Source organism: Hevea brasiliensis, chromosome 9, assembly GCF_030052815.1.
Source record: "Hevea brasiliensis isolate MT/VB/25A 57/8 chromosome 9, ASM3005281v1, whole genome shotgun sequence".
Lineage (NCBI taxonomy): Eukaryota > Viridiplantae > Streptophyta > Magnoliopsida > Malpighiales > Euphorbiaceae > Hevea > Hevea brasiliensis.
The window spans coordinates 28,429,284-28,452,753 of record NC_079501.1 but is presented as its reverse complement, the minus strand read 5'-3'; the positions used below and the strand labels follow the sequence as shown (position 1 = coordinate 28,452,753).

The 23,470-nt window shown below is 34.1% G+C and overlaps 3 protein-coding genes and 1 non-coding gene across 4 annotated transcripts; 2 read left to right on the top strand and 2 right to left on the bottom strand.

Moving 5' to 3' along the window:
* Positions 1-1,095: 1,095 nt before the first annotated feature.
* LOC110654762 (sugar transport protein 1-like) lies at positions 1,096-3,093 on the bottom strand. The gene is made up of 4 exons (XM_021810865.2): positions 2,896-3,093; positions 2,485-2,810; positions 1,781-2,407; positions 1,096-1,694 (listed from the first exon to the last, which is right to left on the bottom strand). Exons 1-4 carry the CDS (start codon positions 3,026-3,028, stop codon positions 1,224-1,226), a joined length of 1,557 nt encoding a protein of 518 aa, XP_021666557.2. The 5' UTR covers positions 3,029-3,093; the 3' UTR covers positions 1,096-1,223.
* Positions 3,094-6,507: 3,414 nt separating this feature from the next.
* Positions 6,508-6,987, top strand: LOC131182859 (RING-H2 finger protein ATL64-like). The gene has a single exon (XM_058152204.1). It carries the CDS (start codon positions 6,508-6,510, stop codon positions 6,985-6,987), a length of 480 nt encoding a protein of 159 aa, XP_058008187.1.
* Positions 6,988-9,696: 2,709 nt separating this feature from the next.
* On the bottom strand, positions 9,697-9,803 carry LOC131183649 (small nucleolar RNA R71). Its single transcript, XR_009151689.1, has one exon. It is a non-coding gene; the product is annotated as a small nucleolar RNA R71 (small nucleolar RNA).
* An 8,681-nt stretch (positions 9,804-18,484) lies between these two features.
* Positions 18,485-19,774, top strand: LOC131182858 (uncharacterized). Its single transcript, XM_058152203.1, has 2 exons — positions 18,485-18,967; positions 19,058-19,774. Exons 1-2 carry the CDS (start codon positions 18,485-18,487, stop codon positions 19,772-19,774), a joined length of 1,200 nt encoding a protein of 399 aa, XP_058008186.1.
* The last annotated feature ends 3,696 nt before the right edge of the window (positions 19,775-23,470 follow it).

Sequence of the window (23,470 nt, the reverse complement as noted above, 5' to 3'; positions counted from 1 at the left end):
AAAGATGGTGCACCGAGCACTTAAAATTAACATTATCAAGAAAGCTGGGTTTCGCAACAAACAATGGAGGAACCTAAAAGGATTCAACACATGAAATTGAAACTTCAGCAGTAGAGGACAATGGCTTATTAAGAACCTATCAATCCTACTCATGCATGAAGAATTAGACCAAGTGAAATTTGTACTAAGCAGAGATGACGAATCAATCAACTGTGTATGCTGAACAAAGCGAATGAATCTTCTATCACAGAGTGATAGAGAGTAAGTTTTAGTTAACTCTTTCTTTTTTATAAGTAATTTATTTTATTAATACATTTAGAAAAATCAAGTCATCTGACCTTCCTAGTACATCTTACCTAAAACAGCATTGCTAAATAAAAAAAAATCTGAAATAAAATACAAGCCTAGAGATGAACTAATCAATCTAAGCAATCAACCCCACCAACCCAGCAAAACAAGCATAATTCTCTTTATTCTATATTTTCTCAACAACAAAAAAAAATATTATTTATTTATGAATATTTACTTATAATTTATTTTTGTTATTTATAATTAAATAGCTCAAAAATAATTTACTGAACTGAATTGAATTTGTAAATTCTATTTTTTTTTTAATTTGACATCAATAATATCAAAGCAATAAATCTGATGATGTGATAAAAAAATAAGTTAAAAAAATTTTTAAATTTTAAAATTATGCATATAAATTTTCCACATTTAAAGAAAAATTAAATTTTATTTAATAGAAAAAGTATATAGCCAAAGTAAAGCAGCTATATATGAGCCATACGATTTTAGTTGTATAGATTAAAACCCTAATAATATTATCAATTATTAACTGTCCTCTCTCCTAGCTAATTAACTGTTTTTTAGCTTTTTTTTAAATTGTTATAATTTACAGAAACAAAGATATTCCAGTTTCAATGGCTATAAATAAAGAAGCTACAAAATTTTCGTTTGCCTGAAATTTATTTTCAATTATATATTATGAATTATCTAAAATTATTATTATTATTTATAATAATGTGTTCTACGATAACCATTTGATGAATTTGGGTTTGGAGAAACGAAAGCATCTAAGTAACTTGCATAACATTTAGGAAAAGGGAAAATCATCCATGCAATTTTTGCATGGAACATCAAATTTTATGAACAAAAAACAAGAAACAACGAGCCAGAGCTAACAAGTCCCAACTAAAAATAACAACATTTTGACAAGAAACTTAGCAGGTATCTTTATCTTTGTTGCCCATTTCAAGGCTAGCAGAAGCAGAAGATTGATCGAAGTAGCTTTTCCAGACAGGATGACTCTTCCACACAACGACCATCTCTTCAATCGGGATACCCTTTGTCTCCGGCAACAAATAGTACATGAAAATGGCCATAATCACAATAAATACAGCGAACAAAAGGAACATGAAAAACCTCAATTTGCAAAGCAATAATGTGAAAACTTGCGCAATTACGAAGGTGAAGATCATGTTGACTGAGACTGTGATACTTTGTGCAGCTGAACGTATTTCTAGTGGGAAGATTTCGCTAGGCACCAACCAAGATAAAGGCCCCCATGACCATGCAAAGCCAGCAACAAAAATACATATGACCACCACCACAAAAGCTGCATACAACTTTGGCAATTCTCCAGGGTTCCCACCAAATCCAAACTTAGCCCCAATCGCAATTGCTACAACAATCTGTAGATTAAGACATGTAATTTAAATATTAGAATATTAGGAACTACACATGCAAGAATGGATTACAAAAAGAGTAAGTAATGCACCTGGCAAATAAACAATTGAATGCTTCCCTCAAGGTAAAGAGTTCTCCTCCCAACCTTATCAACGGTGAAAATTGAAACAAGGGTTGCTAGAGAATTAACGATACCAGTAATTAGAGAAGACATGAGAGAGGCCTCAGTTTTAAAACCAATTGTTTGAAACAAAACAGGAGCATAGAAGACAATCATATTCATTCCAGTGAGTTGTTGAAACATAGGAATGCAAATAGCCATTGTAAGTTGGGGCCTGTACTTTCTCTTAGTAATATTACTCCAGGGGTGTTCCACTAACTTGGATGCCTCGCTGGCTGCTATTAGATCATTGAACTCTTCGTCAACATTGGACACACCACGAAGTTTAATAAGTTTATTTTTGGCTTGATCAATATGCCCTCGCTCAATCAATGAATTAGGTGTCTCAGGAAGGACACATGATCCCAACATAATTATGAATGCTGGAACTATAGCACCCCCTAAGCTCAATCTCCATCCCCAACCTCCGACCTTAGCGAAGAAATAATTCAAAAGATTAGCCACAAGAATTCCAATTGTTATGGTCAACTGGAACAACTGGTTGAGGGCTCCTCGGTACCGGCAGGGAGCAACTTCTGAGAGATAAATTGGAACCGACTGTAAAAAAACAAAAAAAAAAAAATAATGATTATTGTTGTACTTTGGATGCATGCAATACTAAAGTGAAATTATACCTGGTTAGCACAACCGATACCAAATCCCAATAACAATCGACCTACAATAAGCATCCAGACTTTGCTGGCAAAGCCATTAAAGAGTGAACCAGCAGCAAAAAGAAGTCCACCAAAAAACATACTAGCCCTCCGTCCCATTACCCTAGTTATAGTACTAGCACATAATGATGAAAAAAGGGCTGCCAGATATAAAGATGAGGTAAACAACGTCAATATCTGATCGTTAAACGTGCAATACTGGTTATCTGATGGCTTAGTTGATTGTTGCTTCTCGTATATAGCAGGAAAAAACTTCTTCAAGAACGAATCCATAGAAATAACCCCACCTGTATAGATAAAAAGAAATCTCATTCTTTAATTTTACAATTTAGGAACATATAAAGTGCTGACATTAAGAAAGAAATGCTATACCTGATATACCAAGATCATAGCCAAAGATTAGACCACCAGTAGCTGCAATTACACATGTTATGATGACAGAGCGAGTGAGGTTGCCAGGGTAATCCTTTCCAGAAGTTGCTGGTGTTATTACACCTCCGGCCATTTTTGGTATTGCTTGAGACTATGGATTTGCAGAAATTAAAGAACCTAAGGAGAGGGAGAGACCAGTGAAGAACGAAATAACAAAAGATATATAAAGAGGATATAGCTGCTACCATTTCTCTTTTAGGATCATTTTGAAAGTCACTTGGGTAGCTCTATCCATAAAAAAAAAAAAACAAACTCTATCACATAAATATCTCAACAGTTTTATTTTTGAAATCTGCTTCTGTTTTTGTATGCAGGGTTTGGATTTTAAAATCATGGATATGGGTTTGAAAATTTGTGTTAATATATATATATATGTATAATTTTTTTCAAATAAATAATTTTAATAACATATTTTTAATGTTTAAAATTTTAAATAATTTTAAAATACTCTGAAATGATTTTAACTTTTTACTGATAGAATTAATTATATGGTCACTAAAAATCTTATTATTATTTAAAGAAATTTCAATTATAAATTTATATTTTATAAAATAAAGTTTATTTTTCAATAATTATCACATTGATAAAATTTAATGTAAAGAATAAAATAAAATAAAAATAAAAATAAAATACAATCATATATATATATATATATATATATATATATATATATATATATATATATATATAAATTAAAGTTGATACATGCATATAAACTTATAAATAAATACATTTATTTAAATAATTAACTTAAAAATACGCCATTTGTCAACTAATTGTTATTATTTTCTGCTAATTTATGTAAGTTAATTGACAAATTATACTGCTTATTAAAAAATATTGATTAATTGATATATCACATGGCAAAAGATATAAATTAAATGATATACAAATAAGGATATGGAGATAATGATTATTTAAAATGACTAGTATTGAATTGAATATTAAGAAAATGATTATTTGAAATGATTAGTATTTAAAATAATTATTTAAATTGAATGTTCGGAAAAAAAAAGTACATTTAAAAAATAAATTACTAAAATCTATTTATTCTAATCTTTTTATTTTCAAACTCTATATCTTTTATAAGAATATTTATTTTTTAAAGTATAGTCTATAATTATGCACACAATAAAAAAATTTGAAAAATAATTTATTATTATAAATAAAATGAATTTGAAAAATAAAACATAATAAAAAATAATTATGTAAATTTAAAAATATAAAAAAAATAAATTACTACTATTAGTAGGTAAAAAAGTGAGATATTTTAATAAGTCATACACTTAATATTCAAGAAAAATGAGAAATAAATTTATTTTTTAGTATTAATAAATAAATTATTTAATAATAACTGATATAAATAAGATTTCATTTTGAATTTTAAATTTTGATAAATGATTTGTATTATATTTTAAATTAGTTTATGTATTGCAATTAAAGTATAAAAAATAAAAATAAAGACAAAAACAAAAATGTTACTACTTTGAAAGAAGTAAATGGATAAAAAGAAAAAAAAATAAAAATAAAAATTTAAATTTTAAAACTAAAAAGGATAAATTCAATTTTAAAATAATCAATATTTATGATATTTGACAAATCATTAAGTGGATTGTAAAAAAGTGACCTATAGCAAGTTTTTAAGTATATTAATAAGTCAAATGACATAATTTTCTGAGACTATTTTTGTGCTTTAACTTTATTTTATATATATATATTGATTTGAAGTGAATTCCCACATCAATTAATATAATTTATTTGATGAGCATAGTTTTCAGAGAACGTAATCCAATTGGTTGCTGTTGCTTTTCACCCTTCTCCTGCAAGAAAACCTGGAGTTTGCTCTTTAAATGAATTTCATTTCTTTTACAAAATTTTCTCATGTCTTCCTTGTCAAAGATTGTAATCAATATAGGTTAATTTGAAGAGTTTGTCTCGTAATGCCAATTGATTCAATCAAGATTTTCCTCTGATTTCCTATTTCACCTGAATATCATGGATTGCAAAAGCACGCGAGAGGAATTTTATTGGACACATTTCTTTCAGATTCTCCATGCTGCTCTAATTGACAGCTTGTAATTAATCTGTAAGTTTTTCTATTCCATTGGCTATATCCATATATTTTCTTTTATGTTCTCAATTTGATAATCCACATATTGTGATGGATCTTGGCCTGATGCTTTAAAGGCATCATCTCTCTTTATCCTCCAAAATGTGATTCAGGAGGTTCAAATTGGCCTAAGGCTTTCAAGGGTTTTGTCTAATTGTTGATTATGGACCACATGAAAATTTCTACAACCAGTGAGAGTTCAATTGATATTGTTGTTGCCTCACCTGAGGATGAATGGCGCTGGAGGTTGCCAAAGAAACTTGTTAATAAGAGAGGTTGAAGAGAAATAAGCTCTCAATGCTCATTTGTAGAGCCAATAGTGCAAGAAAAAATGAACCTTAAACTTGTGCTGAGGAAATAGAGGCCAAACTTTGTATTTTTTTTTTTTTTTCCTATTTGTATTGCTAGTTTGTTGAAAATTTCTTGTGATGTTAGTGCAAATTTGTTTTGCTTGTTATACAATGTCATCGTCTAGGCGCTTTTCTACAAGCATATATGGAGCTGTTGTGAATAAAGAGTATTTTCTATGATAGATATTCAGCACACAACTCTCAGCCTTTCAAGTAGAAAGTTCATAACAGGGAAAAATAAACACAGTGCATTTCATGGGTTGATACTGGCTGTGCCAATTAAATTGCACTCATGTATCCATGAAAATTTTGCTCTAGTAAACCAGTTCATAAATCTCAATTTCTTTTTTATTATTTCATAAATTTTCTTTTCCCTTCGTTCATTCTTTTTGTCCAAGTGCCAATTGCTCTCACATAAAGGTAAAAAACATTAAGTTTGGACTTCTTTCTTGTGTTTTTGTGTTGCTTCATTCAGGCAATCCTTTTTACTAGGGAAACGAAACATCAAGACGTGATTCTATATATTAAAGAGAATACATGCTGGGCAAGATTCTACATAAAGATTGAAATAGAGGTCTTGCTTGTGGATAGAAGAGTTCTGTTTTGTGTACAACCTACATGAATTTGATGTGAAAAATCATATCTTGAAATTAATCCATACGAGGGTTGTTGTTGGGTTTTTTTTTTTTTTTTTGTTATCTCAAGTATCTCAGCGTATATCTGGCTTTGTGAGTGCATCGTCGCACTAACTTTTTAATTCAAGGAAGAACACAATGGCAGCCAACAACCAGTGGCGCTCTTTAAAACTTGCTGAAGGGTCAGTCCCGTGAAGCAAAGCGTTCAGTTCATGCGTTCAGTCACCACCCTGCAGTTTAATTTACTGTTTTAGCTGCACACAATCTTTGCACCTTCAACAGTTCCGTATTTGGCTAGACATGCAAAACATAATTTTTGCACATTCAACGTTAAATGCAAGTAGAACGATTTTGAAACTTCGGTAGATTGAGGTGCATGCCCGAAGAAACTGGTTCATTTTAAGCTTGCTTTGTGTGTTTTATGAACCGCAATAAAATCAGCTTCTTTAATACCTAGATGTCAACACAACCACAAAAATTCCAATGGGAATCCAGCGGCTTAAATGACAAGAATTTTACAATCAACAGCAGCCTTATCCTTTATATAATCATCGTCATCGCTTCAGGATTCCTCCTCGTCGTCTTCTTCTTCACCCTCGAATGGATCTGCCACCGATTTCTCCACCGCCACTTGCCCTCCAACACACTATCCACAAGCACGTCTCATCAGCCTCGAGGCCTTCACCCGACCGTGATCCAAGCATTGCCAACCATGTTCTATGATTCTTCCACGAGTCCTGGCCCAAGTGCAAATTCTGAGTGCAGTATATGTCTGGCTATGTATGAAAATGGTGACAAACTTAAGGTATTGCCTCAGTGCCACCATTTTTTCCATGGAGAATGTGTTGATCGGTGGCTTCACTCTTGGACCGCTTGCCCTCTCTGCAGAGCTACCCTCCTCGATAGCTCAACAGCTGCTGCGCCTACCTCAGAATAAATAACAACTACCTGGTTCCTGGGTTCATCATAATTTTTTTTTTCTGCCCCTTTTTTAATCTAAAGTTTTTAGTTTGAATTTATGTAAATCACGTGGGTTTGCGTGGGTTTGCTACTCTGTAAGTTAAAATTTTATGGTAAATTCTAGCTTAGTGTTCTGATCTTTGATGTTCTGCTTCTTAATTATCATTTTTTTTATTGAATTCAAAAATAATGTTTAAAACTACAAAACACAATCATTGTCTTTGATTCTTCCCATGCATTGTGGTGGGTTGGGTGTTAAAGATATTTCTATTCACAATCAAGCCTTGCTTTTCAAATGGCTTTGGAGATTTAATCAACAAAGGGATTCACTTTCGGAGCAAGTTCTTCGATCAAAATATTCTTTTCAAACTAAATGTTGTCTCTCTCTGGCTTTGGGCAATTCGCTCTCCCCTCTATGGGCGGATATTCAAAGATAGGTGATGCATGCATTTTATATTATCATTTAGGTATGATTTTTGTACATAATTTACCCTTGTTCATAGCTATTACTATAAATATTAACATATATTTAGTTAATTTTACAATTTTACACTTCTTAGTTTAATTTTTGAAATTTATTTGTTTTGTAGGTTAAATTTAGAGAAATTTGGTGTATTTTGAACAGAGCAGCCATTTGGAGGAAATTAAAGTTGAATTGCAAAAATTTTGAAGTTGAGTTAAAAATGGCCGAGAGCTGCACAACCTGCAGCACAACCGATTTAGCTCATGTCGCAGGTTGTGTCGATCATTAGATATGTTGTTTTTCTCAGGCAGCAGGTTTCACAACCCGCGACACAACCCGCGACACAACCCGCGACACAACCGATTCAGCTTATGTCATTTTTACTGGAAATGGTTAACGTGGCATTTTCGTTACTCTAATTTTACACCTCACTTTCTCTTGAATCTTCCACCTTTTTACCCATTCTAGGGCAAATCTCTGACCCATATAAAATCTCATTTATCTATTTCTTTCCACAAGGAGGAAGAAAGGCATTTTTGGCAAGAAAGAAGAAGAGAAAGAGAGGAGGACGTAAACTATTTTCCAGCAGCAGCAGAGGCCATTTTTTGCACTCTCCAGCAGCAGATTCATCAGCATTCTTCTGGGTTTTTCTATTCCTTAACTTAGATTTTCATTATTTCTTCATTTCTACACTTGGGTTTGACTTGAAACTATGATTTGTGAGTAGTTATTTGATATTCTAGAGATGGGTTTGTAAATATTGCTTTGTATTGTGGTTTTGAACTGATTTAGTCATTTAAATGAGGTTTGTTACATTTTGATTTATTGCTTGTGAGCTTGTTGCCTTGCTTGATGAATGAGCGCTCATTAAGTTAAGCTTTAATCCTTAATAGATTGACTAAAAAGTGAATATTTGGGATAGATAATCTTGCAATAAACTTAGTTTTCTTGGTGTTAGAGATAAGCTAAGAGGATTAAGGGGACTTTCCAAAATCAATTAGAGCTTTAATTGGGTTTTTGTTAGGTTTGAAATACCGTGAAAACAGGGTTTGATTTAATAAATACCAACTTTGAAATGCTTGAAAAAGGTTTCAAAGATTTAAGAATTGATTTCCCTCAAAATTGCAATTCTCATATGTTTGGCTAAATTGGGGATAAACCACATGCAAACAATATAGAAAATCCAATCTCTAGAATCACTTTAATTTTTATTGAATTTAGATTTAATTCTTCCCAATTTCATAAATAGAAATTTCAAATTAAATTTTGATAATCTAGTTTAATTAATTTAGTTAATTATTTGATTTAGTTTAAATTCCTCAAATACCAATTTCAATTTTAAATTTCATTTTTAATATCTTTAAATTTTACCATTCTAATTAGCTTTTCCTTTTATTTCCAATTTAAACACAATTTCCTGTGGGATCGATATTTTTTTTTAAAACTATACTACTGTGACCCATGCACTTGCGGACACACTACCAAGTTTTTGGCGCCGTTGCCGGGGAATTGTTTATTTTTAAGTTGGATTTTAATTGTTTTAAGCTGATTAGAATTTTTATTTTCTTTTATTTTCACTGCTGTTCCTTGTGTTTTTTTTTCCAGGTACTTTTCTTGTTTATGAGACGATCGAAAAGCACAAGTGATACTGAATTGTTGTTCAAACCTGAAATTGAAAAATTCTGTCGAGCCAACAAAAAGGAATACAATAGAAGAAAAGAAGCAAAAAAAGAAGAACAACAAAGATTTGAGCAAGAGGAGACAATTGAAAATATGGAGAATCAAAATAGAGCTATTGGTGGAGATAATAGAGGAAATGAGCAAAATAGGCAAAATGAAGTTGTTAATCAAATTGATCCTCGGAGAAGATCCATGTTAGATTATGCTTTTCCTAGATGTGCTGATGTGAGAGATAATAGACCTATCATTAGAGCTAATCAATTTGAGTTAAAGACTGGTCTCATTCAAATGGTTCAGAATTCACAATTTGGAGGTAGTCCATTTGAAAATCCTCATTCTCATTTGAAGAAATTTTTGATGATATGTGGCACACAAAGACAACTTGGAGTTTCAGATAAAGTGAATCGGCTCACCTTATTTCCATTCTCTCTTCGAGATTCAGCATTGGAGTGGTATGACTCACTTCCATAAGCTACTATAGCTACTTAGGAGCAGCTATCTCAAGCTTTTCTATCTTAGTTTTTCCTACTTGGGAAGACTACTCATTTGAGGAATTTGATGGTAGCTTTTAAGCCAAGAGATGATGAAACTTTGTATGAATCTTGGATGAGATTTAAGGAGCTTGAAAGGCAATGTCCTCATCATGAAATACCGAAATGGATGATTGTTCAGAATTTCTACACCAGAGTTACTCCGGCCATAAGAAACACAATTGATTCACAAGCAGGAGGAGATTTCATGAGAATGACAAGTGAAGAATGCTATGATCTATTAGAGAAGATTGCTCATACTACCCATTTGTGGGGAAATCCTATAGCACTTGAGCCAAAGAAGGCTGGGATTTATGAACTTGACTCAGTTAGCTACATGAATGCAAGATTTGATCAGTTGACTCAGCTTCTTAGTGATTTTTGCACAAAGGCAACAACCTCAACTCCTACAACTATGCAACAAGTTGCCTTCACAGATGGAACTCAAAGTTGTGGAGTTGATTACTCTTCTTATGGTGATGATTATTTGCAAGAACGAGCTGCTTATGCAGGAGGTTATCAATAGAAACCTATGGGAAATTCTTACTCTAATGTGAACAACTCAACATGGAGACCACAAGCAACTTTTGCTCAACAAGGCCAAAGCTCAAATTATGCTCATATCCAGCAGTATATGCAGCAGAATAGACCTCAATTTCAGCCTCAATTTCAGCCCACAAGGCAGCCACAACCTGGATATCAAGCAATAGCACAACAATCCCTTCCACCTCATGAACCGAAGCCAACCTTGGAAAGCATGATGGAGAAATTTTTTGCTGAACAAAGCAAGATGAATAGCAAATTGGAGGAAGAAATGCAACACATGAGACAAACCATAGATCAATCACAAGTTCACAATCGAATGTTGGAGACTCAATTGGCTCAACAAGCAAGCTCATCAGGAAGCAAATCCTATGGGAAATTACCTAGCTAACCACAAAACCCTCATGAATAATATAAGGTTGTGACCTTGAGAAGTGGTAAGAAAGTTGGTCAAGAGAGTGAAAACAAGAGAGAAGAAAAAGAGGGCACAAAAGAAGAAAATTTAGTTGAGAGCAAGAAAAATGAAAAAGAAGAAGAAAGCAAAAGTGAGCAAGATGAGGGAGAGAAACCATACATCCTACCTGAGCCTTACAAGTCCACCCTTCCCTACCCTCAAAGATTCATCAAGCATAAGCTAGACAAACAATTTGGCAAATTCCTTGAAGTGCTAAAGAAGTTGTATATCAATGTGCCATTCACTGAGGCACTATCCCAAATGCCAAGTTATGCCAAGTTTTTGAAGGAGATTCTTAACAACAAGAGAAGGCTAGAAGATTATGACACCATCAACTTGGGAGAGCAATGCAATGCTATAATTCAGAAGAAGTTACCTCCCAAACTCAAAGATCCGGGTATGTTTTCCATTCCTTATCATATAGGTGATAATTGTGTGGCAAATGCCTTATGTGATCTTGGAGCTAGTGTTAGCCTAATGCCACTTTCAATATATGAGAAGTTGAATATGGGAGAGTTGAAGCCTACAAACATGTATCTTTCATTAGCTGACCGTTCAATTAAGTATCTAGAAGGCATTCTAGAAAATGTGCCTATCAAGGTTGGAAAATTCTACATTCTGGTGGACTTTGTCATTTTAGATATGGAAGAAGACACAAAAGTTCCTATCTTATTGGGAAGACCCTTTTTGGCAACAGCTGGTGCATTAATTGATGTAAAGGGTGAGAAATTGACACTTAGAGTGGGAGATGATCAAATGATATTCAACATCAATCCAGCCATGAAAAGGAAACATGAAGAAGTTGAGTCTTGTTTGCGGGTAGACATTATTGATGAGATTGTTCAAGAGCATTTCAGAAAAAGCTATCCACAAGACCCACTTGAAAATTGCTTAGTCCATGGTGGGAGCATTGATGATGACAATCACAACATAGCTGCTTTTGCACAACACTTGGAGAGCTCTCCACCACATCCTGAAGCCACAAATTTTCAGCTTCAAGAAGTGCAAACTTTGGAGATTAAACCACCATCATTAAAGGTAGAGGATACCCCAAAGGTAGATCTTAAACCTCTTCCTTCCAACCTCAGGTATGCTTTTCTTGGACCCAATAGAACATATCCTGTTATAATTAATGCATCTTTGATATTGAGAATGAAAAATTGTTGAGAGTTTTAAGAAAATATCGAAGAGTTTTGGGTTATGCAATTGATGGTATAAAGGGAATTAGTCCAACAGTTTGCTTGCATGGGATTTTCCTAGAGCCAAATAGTAAACCTTCCATTGAACACCAAAGAAGATTGAACCCTACAATGAAGGATGTTGTGAAAAAGGAAATCCTAAAATTACTAGCTGCTGGAATTATCTACCCCATTTCTGACAGTGAGTGGGTGAGTCCTGTGCATGTTGTACCAAAAAAAGGTGGGGTGACAGTTGTTAAAAATGAGAATAATGAATTGATACCCACTAGAATCACTGAGTTGGAGAATGTGCATAGACTATAGGAAGTTGAACAATGCTACAGGAAAAGACCATTTTCCCCTTCCTTTTATGGATTAAATGTTAGAGAGATTAGCCAAGCATTCTTTCTTTTGTTACTTAGATGGATATTCTGATTTCTTTCAAATTCCAATCCATCGTGATGACCAAGAAAAAACTACCTTTACCTGTCCCTATGGCACCTTTGCCTATCGAAGGATGCCATTCGGATTGTGTAATGCGCCTGGCACCTTTCAAAGGTGCATGATGGCCATTTTTTTTATTTTATTGAAGAAATTATGGAGGTCTTCATGGATGACTTTTCAGTATATGGCACTAATTTTGATTCATGCTTGAATAATTTGTCTAAAATCTTGCAGAGGTGTGCTGATAATGATCTAGTGTTGAATTTGGGAAAAATGCCACTTTATGGTCCAAGAGGGGATCCTTTTAGGGCATTTGATCTCAAACAGGAGAATTGAAGTAGATAGAGCCAAAATAGAAATTATTGAAAAAATGCCCCCTCCAACCACTGTCAAAGGAGTGCGGAGTTTTCTTGGACATGCCGGGTTTTACCGGCGATTTATTCAGGATTTTTCTAAACTTGCTAAACCCTTAACAAATCTTTTGAATCATGATGTTAAATTTGATTTTAATCAAGATTGTATGGTTTCTTTTTGCAGGTTAAAGACGGCATTAACAATAGCTCCTATCATGCAACCCCCGGATTGGACTTTGCTATTCGAAATCATGTGTGATGCAAGCGACTTTACTGTTGGAGCTGTCCTTGGCCAGCGAAAAGATAGAAAACCTTATGCCATTTACTATGCAAGCTGAACCCTTGATGAAGCTCAAGTTAATTATGCTACAACTGAAAAGGAGTTCCTTGTGGTAGTATTTGCACTCAATAAATTCCGTTCTTATTTGGTCAACTCAAAGGTACTATGTAATTTTGTCAAATTTGGGCAGCAGATTTCACAACCTGCGGCATAACCGATTTTAGTTGTGTCGTCGCTTGTATTCACTGGGCGCAATTTGGGCAGATTATTTCACAACCTGCGGCATAACCGATTTTGGTTGTGTCATCGCTTGTGTTCACTGGGCGCAATTTGGGCAGATTATTTCACAACCTGCAGCACAATGGTTTAGGTTGTGTCATCGCTTGTGTTCACTGGGCACAATTTGGGCAGATTATTTCACAACTTGCAGCACAATCGTTTTGGTTATGTCATCGCTTGTGTTCACTGGGCGCAATTTGGGTAGATTATTTCACAACCTGTAGCATAACCGATTTTGGTTGTGTCATCGCTTGTGTTCACTGGGCACAATTTGTGCAGCAAATTTCATAACTTCCGGCACAACCTCCATCCTTGTGTTCTAACTTGTGTCGTTTATTTGGTTTTGCAGGTTGACAACACACTTCACCAGAATGGGCCCGCAACCACCCCAAGCCCAAAAAGCCCACTAACCCATTTTGATTAAAAAAAAAAAAACATTTAATGTCTTTATTTTAGTTGCTTCATTAATTAGTGTTTTTAGTGACTGGTTTAGTTAATATTTTGCTTATGTTGCTTTTCTTTTATTTGAAACATTTGCTTATTCAGTATATTTTTTTTTAGTTGCTCATAAGTATATTTTTCTTTTGAATCTTTAATGCTTTGCTCATTTGCTTTTATGTGCTGCTTCGGAATTTCACTTCGTGGTTATATTTTTGAGCTTAACCTCCCTATTTCAACTTCTTGAGTTTAATTGATTTAATGGATTCCATTCCACTGTTTCTTTTGCAATGAGTGCAGCAGCTGTCTAAATTTTATTTAATTAAATTGGCTGCACCTTTAATGAGGTAACAATTCTTATCTCAGCTTGTGTCATTTTTAGCACAATCACTTATGAAACAAGGTAATAATTCTTTATACACATATGAGCCAACCATTATCTGTACATATCGCCAAATTATCCCATTCCTTGCAATCTTTTAACATTGAGGACAATTTTCATTCTGAGTATGGGGGAGAGGGTAAATTTTTTGCAAAAATTATTTTTCCTTTTCACTTGCACATAGTGACATATTCATTCATTACTTCATACTTATACATTTTCACTTATATACACTACATATAGCTTCATACACTTAGTTATGCATACTTAGTTGCATATAGGTTGATTATACATTTATACATTCATGCATTTCATTTGTTCATTTAAAATTTTTAGATTTTTAAACCAGCCTTTAAATTCCAGAAGTTGCTTATTCAAGCAATCCAACTTGCCTTTAGATGGTTAGTGGAATGAAAGTTCCAGCTGGGTACAAAGTCTTAAGCATTATTCTTTCTCTTACTTAATAGCTGAAAATTAATATATTTATCTAGGTATGCAGATTCTGATTAGTTATTTTGAGTTTTTGAGTGTCTGAATAAGCCTTTAAGGAAGAAAATGGTCCTCTTCGACTCACCATTCCTAGAACAAGCATATTAGATCTTTCAAAGCGAAATTTTTAACTTGCATTTGATAAGAATATGATTTAGGCATTCCTTCATATTTTAAACCTCACATTTATCCTTAACCTACCTTAATTTCATTTCAACCCTTGCAAACCCCCTTGAACCTTAATTCCCTAATTTCTTTGGAACCCAAATCATTTACCTAGCCATAAAACTTAAACACTACCACCTATTTATGAGAATAATATTTTAGCAATTAAGTGCATAAAATAATAATAAATAAATAAATAATGATATAAAAAAAACTTGAAGGATTGAAACATCTTGTAAAGAGCTAAAGTAATTGTGAAAAGTTGATAAAAAAAAAGGGGGTCACCAAAATATCCCAAAGGTAATTTTGGGTGTAACATGAAATAGGGACACATACAAAATCAAAAAAATAAAAAAAAATATAAATAAAATAAAATAAAATAAAGTATAAAAAGTAGTCCATTTATATAATCATTATAATAGCACTTGAGATTCATCGTGAATTTCTTTCCTCTTGATAAAAAAAAAAAAATTGGATGCACTTTGAGTTTCATGATTAATATTATTCTCATATTTTGTTTTCCTTATTCCCTTTCTTTGTTAACCATAATTTTACCCTATTGGACCTTATTACAACCCTTAAAAAGACCTAATGATTCTTTGAAAAATGCTTGTTACATTAGTGGAGTTAGATCTTTTATACTTGCATATGGGTTTGGCAATATAATCCTCCATACATTACTCACCATCTATTTGAGACACATTGGCTATCTATTTCATTTAGGTATTGTTTTGGCACAATTGACTCTTGTAGCTGATTGGTATTTGTTGCTTGGGTTGATTGGTTAATTCTTAGCTATTCTATAATTGTTGAGAGTGATTGCTTCATTCTTTGCGCTTCGCTGGTGGGAACTTGGAATGTTGGTGGCTAGAGGTAAGTTGGTGGTTTGGATTAGTGATTTTTGTATTTTCAAAGACTGATTCTATTCCCTTCCAAATGAGTTTTAATGAAATTTTGCTTGAGGACAAGCAAGAGTTTGAGAATGGGGGAATTTGATGCATGCATTTTATATCATCATTTAGGTAAGATTTTTGCACATAATTTACCCTTGTTCATAGCTATTACTATAAATATTAACATATATTTAGTCAATTTTACAATTTTACACTTCTTAGTTTAATTTTTGGAATTTATTTGTTTTGTAGGTTAAATTTGAAGAAATTTGGTGTATTTTGATCAGAGCAGCCATTTGGAGGAAATTAAAGTTGAATTGCAAAAATTTTGAAGTTGAGTTAAAAATGGCCGAGAGCTGCACAACCTGTAGCACAACCGATTTAGCTTATGCCATAGGTTGTGTCGATCGTCAGATATGCTGTTTTTCTCAGGCAGCTGGTTTCACAACCTGCGACACAACCCGCGACACAACCGATTCAGCTTATGTCATTTTTACTGGAAATGGCTGACATGGCATTTTCGTTACTCTGATTTTATACCTCACTTTCTCTGGAATCTTCCACCTTTTTACCCATTCTAGGGCAGATCTCTGACCCATATAAAACCTCCTTTATCTATTTCTTTCCACAAGAAGGAAAAGAGGCATTTTTGGCAAGAAAGAAGGAGAGAAAGAGAGGAGGACGGGAACTATTTTCCAGCAGTAGCAGAGGCCATTTTCTGCACTCTCCAGCAGCAGATTCATCAGCATTCTTCTGGGTTTTTCTATTCCTTAACTTAGATTTTCATTATTTCTTCATTTCTACACTTGGGTTTAACTTGAAACTATGATTTGTGAGTAGTTGTTTGAGATTCTAAAGATGAGTTTGTAAATATTGCTTTGTATTGTGGTTTTGAACTAATTTAGTCATTTAAATGAGGTTTATTACATTTTGATTTATTGCTTGTGAGCTTGTTGCCTTGCTTGATGAATGGGCGCTCATTAAGTTAAGCTTTAATCCTTAATAGATGGACTGAAAAGTAAATATTTGGGATAGATAATCTTGCAATAAACTTAGTTTTCTTGGTGTTAGAGATAAGCTAAGAGGATTAAGGGGACTTTCCAAAATCAATTAGAGCTTTAATTAGGTTTTTGTTAGGTTTGAAATAAAGTGAAAACAGGGTTTGATTTAATGAATACCAACTTTGAAATGCTTGAAAAAGGTTTCAAAGATTTAAGAATTGATTTCCCTCAAAATTACAATTCTCATATGTTTGGCTAAATTGGGGATAAACCACATGCAAACAATATGAAAAATTCAATCTCTAGAATCACTTTAATTTTTATTGAATTTAAATTTAATTCTTCCCAATTTCATAAATAGAAATTTCAAATTAAATTTTGATAATCTAGTTTAATTAATTTAGTTAATTGTTTGATTTAGTTTAAATTTCTCAAATACCAATTTCAATTTTAAATTTCATTTTTAATATCTTTAAATTTTACCATTCTAATTAGCTTTTCCTTTTATTTCCAATTTAAGCACAATTCCTCGTGGGATCGATATCATTTTTTAAAACTATACTACTGTGACCCGTGCACTTGCGGACACACTACCAATAGGTATGTTCGGGTGGCTCTAATTTCTCTATTTTGCAGCATATCAGGTTTGCTATTGGTAACGGAGGTTCAATGAAATTCTAGCATGATAAGTGGATTGGGAGCACGCCTCTCAAGTTTGCTTTTACAAGATTATTCAATCTTGCTAATAATCAAGATGCAGTGGTAACTAACTTAGGAGGATGGGAGAATGGCAATTGGGAACGGAGGTTCATTTGGAGGCGAAATTTGTTTGAATGGGAAATTCATCTCTTAGCGCAACTTTTGGCTGATATTTGTACTACCAAATTGTGTGATTTTAGAAATGATCGCCTTATTTGCGAGCTGAAGAAGAATGGAATCTTTTTTGTTAAGTCATTGTATAAATGCCTTCTAGCCTCTTCTTATGAAACGTAACAATACACATCCTTTAAATGGCTCGAGGTTGCTCCACCGAAGGTTGAAACGCTGGTTTGGTTGATAAGTCATGGAAGATTATGCTCTAAAGACTGGTTGTGTCATTTGGGAATCATTCCGCCATCCCAAAATACTTGTCCGAGATGCAATTCTGATGGAGAAACAGTTTCTCACATTTTTCTTCATTGCAAGTCATCATAGCTTGTATGGGGATAGTTCCTTAACCAGTGGGGTGTTCACACTTGTGTTCCTAGCTCTATTTCTTTGCTTTTGCTTGAATGGAAAAATTTGGCAATTGGGAAGTTCCAAGTAAAGTTTTGGGTCTCTAAGTAAACTTTGGCTTCTATGGTCTATTTGGCTAGCTGGGAATGGAAAAGTGTTCAGTGAAAAGGATTTCTACTGTGGATTTATGTTCTTTGACCCATTCACCATGTGGCTGTATGGATGAAAGCGATGGATGTTCATTTTCCATACACAGTTTTAAACATGGTTATCTCTTCAGTAGGTGTAAGGTGCTGGTCTAATTCCACTCCAACCTCTCGCCCCAGTTTCTCTTGGCTACCTCCTACTCCAAATTGGCTCAAATGGAATGTCGATGGTTCATCTTTTACCACATGATATAGAGAATGGATAGTGTGATTTACTGGCAGTTATTGTATAACTTATTTCAGCTTAGTTTGTTACTGTTTGTTAGGTAGCTCAGTTGTAGTTCAGTTAGCTTAGTTGAGAAGTTGTTATTTCTCGCTACTCTAGTTGGTTAGCTTAACTTCTTGTATATAAGACTTTGAGCTCAGCTCCTTAATTCGATTGATTCAGTTTTCTCTTCCATACAAATCTAATATGGTATCAGAGCTTTCTTTTCTTTAATCTTCTTTCGCAATTTTCTCTGTAATATTTTTTTCCTTCGAAATGACAAATACAACAAATGATTACCTCCAAAATCCATCAAATCCTTTTTATCTTCATCCAAATGAAAATCCAGCATTAGTTCTAGTTTTTCCAGTTCTCACAGGAAAGAATTATCATTCTTGGTCTAGGGCAATGAGAATGTCACTAGTCTTGAAGAACAAAATCAAGTTCATTGATGGCATAATAACTGTTCCTCCTATTACAGATCTGATGTATCCAGCCTGGGAAAAGTGTAATATGATGGTTTTATCTTGGATTACAAGATCATTGTCACCGGCTATTGCACAAAGCATCTTATGGATCGATAAAGCTTCTGATGTTTGGAAAGATCTGAGGGAAAGGTTTTCACAGGGAGATATCTTCCGAATTTCAGATCTTCAAGAGGAGATCTATGGATTCAAGCAAGGTGATTTGTTTGTCATTGAATATTTCACAGAATTCAAGATTCTTTGGGAGGAATTGTTGAATTTTTTACCTGTTCCTGTCTGTTCATGCCCTAATCCATGTTCTTGTGGTGCAATTGGTATTTTTGAGACTTATTAAAGAAATGATTATGTGATTCATTTTCTTAAGGGATTAAACGACAGATTTGCTAATGTAAGATCTCAGATCATGCTTCTGGATTCTCTACCTTCTATTAATAAGGTTTTCTCATTAACTGTTCAACAAGAGAGACAAATGGATCTTGGGGAGGATTTTAGTTCTAAAGCATTGGTTAATACTAAACTAATGAGTGATGATTTCACTGATAATGGATTTCAGAAAGGAAGTGGTTATAGCTATGGCAGGGGTCAAAACATTACAAATCAATATCAGTTTAATAAGAATTTTTCTGGCAATTCTAGTAATGTGAAGGTGTGTACCTATTGTGAAAAACAAAGGCATACAGTAGATACGTGCTATAAGAAGCATGGATTTCCTCCTGGATACAAATTTAAGAATTCTGGCTCTTCTGCTAATCAAGTTACTGTTGAAGATCAGTCATCTGGAAATACAGATAATATAACAATCCAAGTTAATTCACCAAGTATTCAAAGTGTGCCTTTTACTCAAGAGCAGATTCAGCAGTTATTGGCTTTAATCCAACCTCCAAATTTAACAGCTATTCATACCTCTAACCAAGTTACAACTGGTAATACTTTAGCTTCTTCATCTCTAGGTAATTCTCTTGTCCTTAGTTGCATATCCAGGTCTAATCTATGGATCCTTGACACAGGAGCCACAGATCACATATGTTTTTCATTGTCCTCCTTTACTTCATACAAGAAAATTAACCCAATTTTTGCATGATGTTCTCTATATTCCTCAGTTCACTTTCAATTTAATTTCTGTCACAAAACTCACTTCTTCCCTTGCTTTTTGCTTAATTTTTCAAAATACTCGTTATTTTATCCAGGAAATGAATACTTGGAGGACGATTGGTATAGCTGAGGCAAAGGAAGGCTTGTATACCCTAGTCAATCCTCACATCAGATCTACTTCTTCTACTACAATTGTTGTCAACACTACACATACCAACTTTAACATCTGGCGCTATAGACTTGGGTATCCATCTGCCTCAAGGCTATCTATTCTTCATTCTTCTTGTCCTTTTATTACTGTTTTTAATAATAATTGTCATGCCTGTGATATTTGTCATTTGGCAAAGCAAAGGAAATTATTATTTCCAGTTAGTGACTCTAAGTCTCTTAAGCCTTTTGAGCTTGTTCATGTAGACATCTGGGGACCTTTCTCTATTGTTTCAATAAATGGATTTAAATACTTTCTCACTATTGTTGATGATTATAGTAGATACACATGGGTTTTTTTGATGAAATCCAAATCTGAAACTAGACATCATTTACAGTTTTTCATTCAAATGGCAGAAACTCAATTTGATGCCAAAGTTAAAGCCATTAGGAGTGACAATGGTCCTGAATTCTTAATGTCTGATTTTTATGCTCAAAAAGGAATTTTGCATCAAACTACATGTGTTGAAACACCTCAACAGAATGCTATTGTTGAAAGTAAACATCAGCATATTTTGAATGTTGCTAGGGCTTTGCTGTTTCAATCTAAACTGCCCAAACTTTTTTGGTCCTATTCCATTCTTCATGTAGTGTTTCTTATCAATAGGTTACCTACACCTCTCCTACAAAATAAAACACCTTTTCATCTTTTATATCTTGCTTCACCTGATTATCTTCAGCTTAGAGTCTTTGGTTTATTATGTTATGCATCTACTCTTCTTGCAGGCAGAACTAAGTTTGATCTTAGAGCCAGAAAATGTATATTTCTTGGCTACAAACAAGGCACTAAGGGTTTTTGTTGTGATAAAAAATGGAAAAAAGAAAATACAGAGGAAAAGATGAGGAACTCAACCAATCTTTCATTCAGAAGAATCAAGAATCGTTTTACAATACAACAGTTACAAATCTTATAGTTGATCTGCTAACAGAATCTAACAACTCTCAACAACTACTCTACTTTTCCCGCCCATGTAACTATTTATCCTACAATCCCGTTCTCGAAGGCTAATGACACCACCCTAACAAAGATGCCCAACAACTAGGTAATCTGGCAGAAGACTCTAGATATTACGACTACCAATACGCATCGTATCATCTAATCAAGCCAAGCCACTATCTTATTTACTTGCAACACACTGCTTCACTATTCACATCACAATAATACCTCCCCCTCGAATGACTCCTTGTCCTCAAGGATTAAAATCTGGAAACCTTAGCTGAATATCATCCGCATATTCCCAAGTAGCGTCTGCTGGAGAAACATCTTTCCAATGGATTAACCATTGAGTAGCAGCTTGATTCTTGCGTTTCACCATCCGCCTATCCACTATAGCTTGTGGATAAGGATCCTGAGAGAAGGAGACATCAGGATGAGCAGTACTTGCTGGAATATTTGCATAAGCTAGCTTCAAAAGAGAAACATGAAATACATCATGTATTTTGGTTTCTGGTGGTAATTGTAACTGATAAGCAACACGCCCAATCTTCTGGAGAACTTTATAAGGGCCATAAAATTTGGAATGAAGCTTAGAATGAATTCGATTAATGGAATGCTGAACATAGGGCTGTAATTTCAAAAACACCATATCACCCACTTGAAATTCCCTCTCAGTTCGGTGCCTATCTACCATTTGTTTCATTCGATTAGCAGCCTTAGTTAAATGATGCTTCAACAAGGTAACAGTAGCCTCTCGATCCCTCATGTAAAAATCAACTGCAGCAACACTAAAATCTTTAGGAAAATATGGAATATGCAATGATGGAGGGAAACCATAAAGAGCCTGAAATGGACTCATCTGTATAACAGAGTGATAGGATGTTTTATACCAAAACTCAGCAAGGGATAACCATTGAAACCAGTTATTAGGAAGATCACCAACCATGCACCTTAGATATGTTTCTAGTGTTCTATTGACTACCTTAGTCTGACCATCAGTTTGAGGATGGTAGGCTGTAGATAGATGTAAAGAAACCCCTTGTAGCTTGAAGAATTCCTGCCAAAATTGACTTGTGAACACAAAGATCTCTCACAAGAATAATAATATTTGGAAGCCCATGCAATTTATACACATGATCCAAAAAATAGTTGAGCCACTGTCTTGGCAGTATAAGGATGATGAAGCCCTATAAAATGTGCATATTTAGTTAAACGTTCAACCACCACCATTATGACTGTTTTTCCTTAGGACTTTGGCAAGGCATCAATAAAGTCCATAGTTATATCAGTAAACACCCCTTATGGAATAGGTAGAGGTTATAAAGTACCAGGAGTAGCCACATTTTCATATTTATTCCTTTGGCATATAGGGCATTTTCGAATATATTCCCTAATAGACTTATGTAGTCCTTTCCAATAAACTACTGCAGAAAGTCATCTGCCAGTAACTGAAACACCAGAGTGACCACCTAGGGCATAATCATGATATAATTCTAGCAACTTCGTCTTCAATTCATCAGAACTGCCAATGACTAATTTATCTTTCCTCCTCAATTGTCCATCAATCCAAGTGTAATGAGGATGTGAAGTAGGATCCTTTTGCAAATCAACAATAATACCTTGCAATGTAACATCTGACTGCCATACAACTTTCATAGCAACCAATAATTGATCTGGAATAATATGAGTAGTAATAGTAGCAATAGAAGTGAAAGGAATTCTGGAGAGGGCATCTGCTGCTTGATTTTCCAATCCCCTTTTATACTGAATCTCATAATCATAATGTTGAAGTTTGGTTAACCAAGCCTGTTGTGCTGGAGTAGACAACTTCTGGTCTAGTAAAAATTTCAGACTCCTATGATCAGTTCTTATAATATAATGCCCATGCAACAAGTAATGTTCCCACTGCTTAATAGCAAACAAAATGGCCAATAACTCTCTCTCATAAGCAGAAAGGCCCAAATTCCTTACAGATAAAGCTATACTTATATAAGAAATGGGATGGCCCTCTTGCATCAATATTGCTCCAATACCCTCCTCGGAAGCATCTGTTTCCACAACATATTTTTTTGAGAAATCAGGTAAAGAAAGAACAGGTGCGCGTACCATAGCTTGCTTAAGAGTGAGAAATGCATGCTGTGTTTCATCAGTCCACGCATAATTGCCCTTTTTTAATAAATCAGTCAAGGGCTTAGCTAGCTTCCCATACCCCTGGACAAATCTTCTATAATATCCTATAAGCCCAAGAAAGCTCCTTAACTGTTTCACATTCTGAGGTGTAGGCCAATTTTGCACATCCTCAACCTTTTTAGGATCAATCTGAACCCCATCTGCAGTAATAACATGTCCCAAATATTCTACCTGATCTGCCCCAAAGTAACATTTGCTCTCCTTAGCGTACAACTGATGCTCTCTCATTAACTGCAATACAACTTGCAAATGATACAAATGCTCCTCCTTATTCTTACTGTAAATCAATATGTCATCAAAAAATAAAAGCACAAGTTTCATCAATAAATGTTTAAACACTGAACTCATCAA